The following is a 9,704-nucleotide window of genomic DNA, read 5'->3' as shown; positions in this document are numbered from 1 at the left end:
CTCGAGGACCCCAGGTGCTGAGGGCTGGGAGGGGCTTAGGGCTTTTCCCTCCCGGGACCAGCTCAGCATGGCAGGGGGTTGCTATCAGCCACAAAGCCCAGGATCCATTGGGGGGTAGACAGGGATAGTGGAGCTGAGAGGTGTGTCTCTCCTACCTCCCACTCAGATGCAAAGGATGCATGACTATTTGACCCATGCTCATATACACACAAATCCAGGAGTCCAGAGTGGCTGAAAGACCCTGGAGGGAAAGAGGCTGAGCTGAGCCTGGAAGGAGGAGAAGAACTGTCATATTAACATGTGGAGGAAGGCTCCTCAGTTGGAGGAGTGACAAGCAAAGGCACTGAGCCTTGTAGATGAAAGGAATGGCAAATATCTCTGGAGCCTGCTGGGGAGGGCAGGGAAGTTTCTGCACCTGATGAGCTGAGGAACTTACCCTGAGGTGCAAGGGAGCCACTCAGGGCTCTGAGCAGGGAAGAGGTGGGGTGCGCTCTGGGGGCAGGGAAACCTTTCTGGGCCTGTGCTATGTGGGACACAGACTTGAGGGGAGCCACTGGAGACCAGGAAGGTGGGGACGAAGAAGGAGCAATTGTCACGGCCATATAGGTGAAGGGGAGAGGATGGGATAAAGAGGGGATGAAGAAGGGAGCAATTTGGGACATTTTCAGGAGGTGAAGCTTATAGGACTCACTGACTTGGGGTTGGGGGTGGAGAAAAGAAGGCATATGGAGTAAGTCAAGGAGTCCTGACCCAGGTAACTGGGGGGGGGGTGGAGATCCATGTCCCCAATTTCTGCACTTCAAAGTCATATTCTGGACCCTGCACCAAAGCCACTGAAGAGAGACTCAGGCTCCACCCTCACTCCCTGCCCTAGACTCCTCTGGCTCCTGGTCCATTCACCTTCCTACAGCATGGACTATAGGAGCACTACCAGCAGCAGAGACCTATCTCAAAGCATAAATGCCAGGCACTGTCCTGGGACAGTCTGGTCACCATAGTCTCTCAGTATGGCAAGAATGATTTAAAAAAAAACAATGAACCACAAGAGGAAGCCAGTGGGTATGAAAAGGATAGTAATTGTATGCATTAGTGCAACTTCGGACCCACAGTTGCCAGAGATGGAGAGCTTCTTGGAGACCAGCCAGTACCACTTCCCGACTCTGCAGGACTCAGTGAAGCCTGGAGAAAGCAAAAGACTTCCAAAAGTCATACTGGCTGATGTGTCTTTCATATTGGAAAGGTTCATGAAAAATTGATATTATTTCTGCCTTGCACATTCAGAACCTGCCAGTGAATATTTTCCCCCCGGAAAAAGATGTTTCCTACTGAATCAATTCCTTTATGGATACATGGCTATTTGGGGTTTTCATTTCTTCTTGAGACTGTTTCAGTAAATTATATTTTTCTTATAATTTTTATATGTCATCTGAATTTTAAAATTAATTAGCATATATTTGAGTGAAATATCCACTTACATTGTTACTTTAAAAAAAGATTTATTTATTTTTAGAGAGAGGGTGAGAATCTTTCAAGAAGACTCCCTGGTGAGCACAGAGGCCAACATGGGGCTTGATCCCATGGACCCATGAGATCATGACCTGAGCTGAAACCAAGAGTCTCACGCTTAACCCACTGAGTCACCCAGGCGCCCCTGCCCTTATTTTGTTCTTAAAGCAAGAGACATTGAAGCAAAACATACAGAGAAAACAGTTCAGATTATAAAGATAAGCTTGATCAATTTTCATATGATGGTGACATTCTTGGAACAACCACCTAGATCAAGAAGCCCCACTGGCACCCAGTCCTAGTTACTCCCCTCCAGAAAAGTAACCATTATAATGACTTCTATCATCACTGATTAGTTTTCTCTGTTTTTGACTTTTATGTAGTTGGGATCTTCCAGTGCGTGGCTTCTTATGCTTGACATTTTATTGTGAGAGTCACCCACACACGTAACAGCAATTCCTTTATTCTCACTGCTGAAAGAATTTCATGGTGTGCATATGGTCCACTACATGGACCTCCTACAGTAGAGGGATATTTGGGTTATTTCCAGTCTGGAACGATTAGGAAGAGTGCTGCTACAAACATGCCTTTGATATGAATACGTACTTTTGTTGGGTATATTTTTTAGAGTGGCATTTCTCAGTAATAAATCTAGAGGGTCTGGGTCTCAGGCCCCTGGGTTACTGGAACTCTAAGTCTCCATGACCCTGGCCCTAAGGACTACTGGATTTCTGGGGTCTGAGCCTCTGCATCGGCAGTCGGAGTCTCTGGGGTCTCCTGGTCCCGCCACGTCCTTTCTTACCAGCTCTCCACCCTCCAGCTCCACCTCCTCGTGAAAGGAAGTGTGTACTACCCGGTTCACCGGCTGGAACCTGCGCAGTGGATCTCAATGTCACCCACTATCCAGAGCCAGGAGCCATGTCCAGAGACACCCACCCCCCAACACACACACACCCCCCACCAGATCACTAACAGCTGAAGCACGCACAGAGACCTCGGCTCACACACACCGCTCCTTCTCCCCATTCGACATGTTCGTGAGCCCTGCACAGGGCACGCACAGATCCACTCCCAGCCCCGACCTTCGGACTCTCTGCCCTGTGCATGCGCAACCTCCTCCTTTCACACTGGAGAGCAGCCACTGCGCTCCCACATTCAATTCCCTCCTGCAAGGCCACCTCTGAGGTTAGAAATCAATGCTCTACAAGCCTATAATTTAAAAAATAATAATAATAAAATAAAAAATTAAAAAAAATAAAGCCTATAATAATCCCACAAAAGCAGATAATCCGAATACAGCTGCGTCGCCTTTTAAGTGTCCTGCACGGTGACGGTGACAGTGCACTGCCACAGGAAAAAAAAAAAGGCAAAAAAACAAAAAACCTCGCAGCACGGCCAAGTCCCAAGCTCGTGCGCAGGCGTATAAAGGAAACCGGGCAGGACACGGTAGAATGGGCCGCAAGGGTTGTTGGGAGTTGTAGGCCCAGCAGGCCCAGTGGCCTCAGGCGCTTCGAAGTTGCCGCATGGGGTTCTGGGAGCAGTAGGCAAGACGGCCCCCAAGGCCTTGTGGGAGTTGTAGTCGCCGGAGCCACTTCCGTGCCAGACTTCCGCGTGTGGGGCTCTTTGGACGTCCCAGTACCGCGTTCTGTCCAGGTGAGTTGTTCCTCCTGCAGCGGATGGGCCCGTGGGCCCCTGTTCTTAACTGCGATGCCATGTGAAGTCGAGAGGCTCGGGAAGTGGTGACAGTAGCCCCCGGATTCCCTAACGGCAGTGTCCCAGAGGCCTTCTGGCCAGGATCCCCACGTTGGACACTGTGGTCCATCCTCTCTTTCCCACCCACCCCTTCCCCCACGTAGGGATTCCACCATCTCCCTGCCCAGCCCCCCAGCATCGGGTACATCCAGGAGGCCCCTAGTGTGTCCTCGAGCCTCTGCTCTGATAGAAGGATGTCACACACTATCATCCCTCTGACAAGGCTGCAATCCGGAGGTCCGCGTCTCTTCTTCTGGGGGGCACTTATTATTCCCACATTCTGCTTTATTTACGGAGCGCGGGCACTGTGCCAAGCCCTGTGCGAGGCCGGGGAGAGACGGCAGTGGACAAAGCAGACCCAGTCCCTGCCTTTAGTACCCCAAAGGGGACAGGTCTGCCACTGACAGGTAGAGTCGTGCGGGGATGGAGGCATACTAGCGGGTCTGTGAGCCTGGAGGGGGCGCCTGACCCGGGCCGGATCCATAAAGTCTTCTGCAGGAAGATGCTTAGCAGGCATTTCAAACCTGATATGTCTAAATGGAATTCCTGTGGCCTTCCTGATGAAATGGCCCCATCATCCTCCTGGGGGGTCTGGCCAAAGCCTCCAAGTCAGTCTCCATTCATCTTTTCTCATCAGCCGAGCCCCCACCACAATCCAAGTCTTGTGCAAGTCCTATGGACTGTACCTTCAAAACAGCTCCAGAGTCCCACCCTTCCTTCCCAACTCCACTGCCACCACCCCCACCCAGGCCATTTGTGACTATCACTGGCTGTTGCCAGAGCCTCCTCCTGGGCTCCCTGCCTCTGCTCTTGCCCGCTCAAGTATGTTCCCCGCACAGCAGTCAGTGGGATCCTTTTAAAACATAAGTCAGATCATAGGCCTTTCCTGCTCAAAACCCTCTCTGAATAAAATTCAAACTCCATATCCTGGCCTATGAGTCTCTGACAACCTGCAAGGCTCAACACCTGCCAGGGTCTTCCTCCTTCAGGAGGCAGACCCCCAGAACTGGGTGACTGTAGATTTAGGGCAAGAGGAGGGATGAATCCAAGGTGACTATGTCCTGTCCTGTGGAGGAGCTGGGCAGAAGGTGGTGGTGCCCGCAGGAGACAGGAAACAGCTGGGTAAGAACAGGTTTCTGCCTGGGGCGGGGGGGGGGGGCGCACGCAGGGATTGGAGACTGGCCAGTGTGGGCACTTGGGATCTGAGAGACGGCCTAGACAGGATCCTCACTGGGGCATATGGAGGACCAGCCGGGTGGACATCACAAGTCAGAGTCACCCACAAGGAGAATGGGCTGGGCAGAACCTGAGGACCATGAAGAGGACTCTCCAAAAGAGATTGGAGACTCCGCAGGAGATAAACCACAAGAGCAGAGGGAGGATCAAGTCAAAAGAGAAAAAATTTCAAGGGGCTGTTGCTCAGCTTGACAGATGCACCTGATGGTCATGGCTGATGGCTCCTAATGGCTACTTGCTGGCCCAGTGATAGGGAAGAATACTCTGAGCAGAGGGAAGAGCCAGTGCGAATACCTTGCAGTAGGTGTGTGTCCTGGAGTGTTTGAGAGTACAGACCAGCATGAGCGAGGAGGGGGCAGACGAGGTCAGAGAAAAAGGGAGCCAGGTCACAGAGAGCCTCAGAGACCACTGGCTTTTCCTAAAGTGAGAAGAGATGGTGGCTCAGACTAGGGTGGCAGCCGTGCAGATGGTGAGAAGTGTCGGCTTCTGGGTCTGCGTAGAAGCTATAGTCAAACAGGATTTGCTGTCTTCCATTTGGGCATTTGGGGTTTGAGGTCTGAGAATGTCCCTGGGGCATCCTCAGTGGGACATGTGGAGGAATGGCTGCGACTCGACATTGCAATTTGGAATCACCCACGGGGAGAGTGAGAAGGGTGGTGGAGGAAGAGCAGGCTGGGGTCCTGGACCCCAAGGCTTCTGGCCTGAGCAGCTGGAAGGATGGAGCTGCTCTTCACTGGAGAAGCAGGTGTGGGAAGAAGCAGCAGGAATCTGGGTTTTGAGATGCCTATTAGACATTTGAATGGCATGGGCCCTGCCTCAGGAAGTCACAGACAGTAAACAAAGTCTCCTAAGGTGACTCCACGTATTGTGGCAAATCCTAGAAGCAGGGTGACCTGCTCAGAGGCTCCTGGACTAGGCCAGCCTGGAGGCGATGGTGGCTTGGGGAGGGGGTACTGAGCCTGGTGGATTTTTATGGGTTTGCCAGGCATGTGGCACAAAGGAGGGTGTGGCTGGAGGACTGGAGTTTCTGCTGGGGAGGAACGAGGTAGGAGGAGCGGGGGGCAGAAAGGGGTCAAGGATGGGCTAATCCATGTTTTGTAAGTCCATAGAAACTTGTGGGAGATTCTGACACCAGAGCAGAATTGAGGCCAATCCTGGAGGCCCACCCACCCTGCCTGGGAAACAGAAGCAGCCCCAGTTGGGGTCCTTGGAGATGTGATCCACGCTGCCTCTGTGTCTCCCTGGAGTTGGTGATCACCCTGCCCTGCACAGGATGCAGTCGGGGCTCATTCCGGGAGACAGTATCCCACCCCCACCCAAAGTGAAATCCAGTTGGTCTTTCCCGTTTCTCCCCCTTCCCCTGAATAGAGCTGCAGTCCCCACCCCTTCTCTTTCCTTAGAGTTGCTGACCCTCCCAGGCTCTCTAAACAGCCCTGGAGGTCCAGGTCAAAGGTCTCCCTGTCCCGCTGATTCGGGCCTCCCTGGAGACTGTGCCACTGCTTCTTAATATGCAGCCCCAACCCTTCAAACAGGACACAGCCTAATTCTGAGTGTAACTTGCTTGTCTTTCCCACCCCACCCCCATACCAACTCAGGCTCCTTCTCTACCTGGTGCACAAGGGGGTGCATTACGAGAAGCCTCCTGAAGCCAGAACGTCCAGAAAAAGCATATTCTACCTGCACATGGCCCTGGATCAACCTGGGCAGGAGAGGTAGCTGGCAGCCTCCCCTAGGCCATGACCCCGCAAACCGGAATCCGTCTGTAACCTGCCTCCCCTCTCTCCCCGCCCAGGAGAAGCCAGCTCCTCCCGGCCCGCCCGCAGCCCGCGATGCCCGCCCCGCAGTGCGCCTCCTGCCACGCGGCGCGCGCTGCCCTCCGCCGCCCGCGCTCCGGCCAAGCGCTGTGCGGGGCCTGCTTCTGCAGCGCCTTCGAGGCCGAGGTGCTGCACACGGTGCTGGCGGGCCGCCTGCTGCCGCCCGGCGCGGTGGTGGCCGTGGGCGCCTCGGGCGGCAAGGACTCCACGGTGCTGGCGCACGTGCTGCGCGAACTGGCGCCGCGCCTGGGCGTCGCGCTGCGCCTGGTGGCCGTGGACGAGGGCATCGGCGGCTACCGCGACGCGGCGCTGGCGGCCGTGCGGCGCCAGGCGGCGCGCTGGGACCTCCCGCTCACCGTCGTGGCCTACGCAGAGCTCTTCGGGGGCTGGACGATGGACGCCGTGGCCCGCAGCACGGCCGGCTCGGGCCGCAGCCGCGCCTGCTGCACCTTCTGCGGGGTGCTGCGGCGCCGCGCGCTGGAGGAAGGGGCGCGCCTCGTGGGAGCCACGCACATCGTGACCGGTGAGCGCAGGCACCGCCGCCGAGGGCCGAGGGGCCGGCACCTAGAGGGCCGGGGCCCGGCCCGAGCAGGGGGAGGGAGCCGCTGCGGGCGCCTGGGTGCGGGCTGCCCGCGAGGAGAAGGGGCGCGCATGCCGGCGGCAGGTGCAGGGCGCAGAACGCGTGCGTGCCTGGGACGGGCGCTGCGCGCTTCGGAGTCCCTGCCATCACGCTGGCCGCTAGAGGGGTGGAGGGGTCCTCTCCGGGGGCTGTGGTTCCCTGCCTTTTAAAGAACGACGTCCTTTGTGCCTCCCCTCACGAAAGGAGGCGAGTGAAGTGGTACCACCGTCAGAAGCCAACTGTAGTCTGAAGCGCAGCGGTCTTTGGACTGCTTTTCTCTGTCGGCCTCTCCTCTCTGCTGACCCTTATTCTCTCCCGGTCGTGACTTGCACACATAATTCTCGACCATTTACTGTGTACCAGATACAAGCTACGCAGCCCAGAGCAATACCTAACCTCAGTTGCCTCTTCTGTAAAATGGGCTTATTAATAAGACCGAGGTCCCAGGGTTGCTGGGAATTAGATGAGTTATGTGTGAGGCACTGAGACCGGAGCCTGGCAACAGTACACATTACAGAAATGTTTGCCATCGTGAGGACACACAAGACAGTCTCTGTTCCTGCTCTTCTCTCACGTGCATGGTTATAACCTGAGAAGGTTATTCTAACGAAAACCACACTTTGCCAGTTTATAGCAGGAGCACCCAGTGAAGGGAGAAGAGTAGGGTTAGGAAGCATTTCCAGAGTGAGCCAAGACCTGAAGGCCACCCAAGTAACCAGTGAAGGTCGGACAGACGGTCGGGTTCTGAGCAGAGGAAACAGCTTATACAAAGGCCCTGAGGAGGGTTGGTACGGCCAATTGGAGAGGCCCTAAGAAGACCAGTGTTTTACTATCTGGACTCTACAGACTGGAGTATAAGATGACAAGATGCAGGATAAGTAGAGATTCAGCTTATGTTTTTAGGGTGATTGTTGCGTAAATACTCCCTAACCTCCTCCCTGGTCTTTCTAAACGCGGTGACCTGCATTCCCAGAGGCGCTGAGGCAAGAGCTCGCTTGAGAATCGCCATTAACCGTTAAATGCCCTTTTGACTTCTGCGCAGTAGGAAGCGCACTTCTGAGACTGAAATGGTACTTGTGGTGTAAAGCGCTGTTACTACCTTCGGGAAAAGGCAACTAGCCCAGGGCCTGGTTGGCCATAAGTGGGGGGCAAATGAGGGCACCCCGCGTTGCTTCCCGGGAACCTGTGTGTGTTCCCCTCTTGTTTCTCACTGTGACCACCTCCAGCCTCCACCTGGCTGTCCCGTGGTGCCCAGGGGTCTCCGTGGCCCTGTGTGGCCCTCCCTGCTGTTCCCCACACGCCCTCTGCATCTCTCTGGGTCCTGGCTGCCCCACAGGGTCTGGGGTGTGAGGTCTCCAAGGCCTGGTCACCTACTCTGCCACTTTCCATCCCCTCCCCATCTCTCTCTGGGTCCTGGGGGTGGGGTCGCCATGGCCGGGTCGCACACGGCGTGCCACTCTGCAGGCCCCTCCCCGTCTGGCTGGGTCCTGGCTGCCCCCCCCCGTGGCACCCCCCCCTCACCTGCTCTCCCTCTCTCCCCCAGGCCACAACGCCGACGACATGGCGGAGACCGTGCTCATGAACTTCCTGCGGGGCGACGCGGGCCGGCTGGCGCGGGGCGGGGGCCTGGGCTCGCGGGGCGAGGGGGGCGCACTGCCGCGCTGCCGCCCCCTGCAGCTGGCCTCGCAGAAGGAGGTGGTGCTGTACGCGCACTTCCGCCGCCTCGACTACTTCTCGGAGGAGTGCGTCTACGCGCCCGAGGCCTTCCGCGGCCACGCGCGCCACCTGCTCAAGCTCCTGGAGGCGGCGCGGCCGTCGGCGGCGCTGGACCTGGTGCACTCGGCCGAGCGCCTGGCCCTGGCCCCGGCCGCGCGGCCGCCGCCCCCGAGCGCCTGCTCCCGCTGCGGGGCGCTGGCCAGCCGCGCGCTCTGCCAGGCCTGCGCCCTCCTGGACGGCCTGCAGCGCGGCCGGCCCCGCCTGGCCATCGGCAAGGGCGGCGGGGCGCGCGACGAGGAGGGGCCGCCACCCCCGCCGCCCAGCGACCCCGGTTCTGCGCCCGGCCCCGCCGGCGCGGAGTGCGGCGCGGCCTGTAAGGAGCGCTGCGAATAACCCCCTCCGCCCGGGCTTCGGGGTGAGGTTGGGAGGGGGACGGACGGGACCGGTTCCCGGTGACCCCGCAGAAGCTGAGGCCGGGACTCCTGGGTCTGAGGGAGGAGGGCCTGGGGGGCTGGGGGCCAGGACTCCGAGGTCTGAGGGAGGAGGGGCTGGGGGCCGGGAGTCCTGGGACTGAGGGAGGAGGGTTGGGGGGCTGGAGAAGGAGGAACTGGGGCCAGGACTCCAGGGTCTGAGGGAGGAGGGCCTGGCGGGCTGTGGGCCAGGACTCCGAGGTCTGAGGGAGGAGGGGCTGGGGGCCGGGACTCCTGGGTCTGAGGGAGGAGGGCCTGGGGGGCTGTGGGCCAGGACTCCGAGGTCTGAGGGAGGAGGGGCTGGGGGCCAGGAGTCCTGGGACTGAGGGAGGAGGGTTGGGGGGCTGGAGAAGGAGGAACTGGGGCCAGGACTCCAGGGTCTGAGGGAGGAGGGTCCGGAGACCAGAACTCTTGTGTCAGAAAGGAGACAACTGGACAACTTTCCTTTCCAGAGCCAGTAGAAACCAGGGGGCTGTTTGCCTAGTACTCTGCCGGGTTCTGGGCATGCTCAGGAGAGCCCTAACCCTTTTTTAGGACCTACTATGTGTCATCTTGGCCGGTAGCGGGATAAGCAAAACCGCTTCACTCGAT

The 9,704-nt window shown here is 57.6% G+C and overlaps 1 protein-coding gene across 1 annotated transcript; it reads left to right on the top strand.

Moving 5' to 3' along the window:
• Positions 1–3,099: 3,099 nt before the first annotated feature.
• CTU1 (cytosolic thiouridylase subunit 1) lies at positions 3,100–9,213 on the top strand. Its single transcript, XM_064581815.1, has 3 exons — positions 3,100–3,159; positions 6,287–6,831; positions 8,471–9,213. The coding sequence occupies exons 2-3, from the start codon at positions 6,324–6,326 to the stop codon at positions 9,034–9,036; spliced, it is 1,074 nt and encodes a 357-aa protein (XP_064437885.1). The 5' UTR covers positions 3,100–3,159; positions 6,287–6,323; the 3' UTR covers positions 9,037–9,213.
• Positions 9,214–9,704: the final 491 nt, after the last annotated feature.

This window comes from Mirounga angustirostris, unplaced genomic scaffold (assembly GCF_029215605.1).
Source record: "Mirounga angustirostris isolate CCGP_5_RB_7025 unplaced genomic scaffold, mMirAng1.0.hap1 SCAF_16, whole genome shotgun sequence".
Lineage (NCBI taxonomy): Eukaryota > Metazoa > Chordata > Mammalia > Carnivora > Phocidae > Mirounga > Mirounga angustirostris.
The sequence above is the reverse complement of the archived record's forward strand: the minus strand, read 5'-3'. Positions and strand labels throughout refer to the sequence as shown.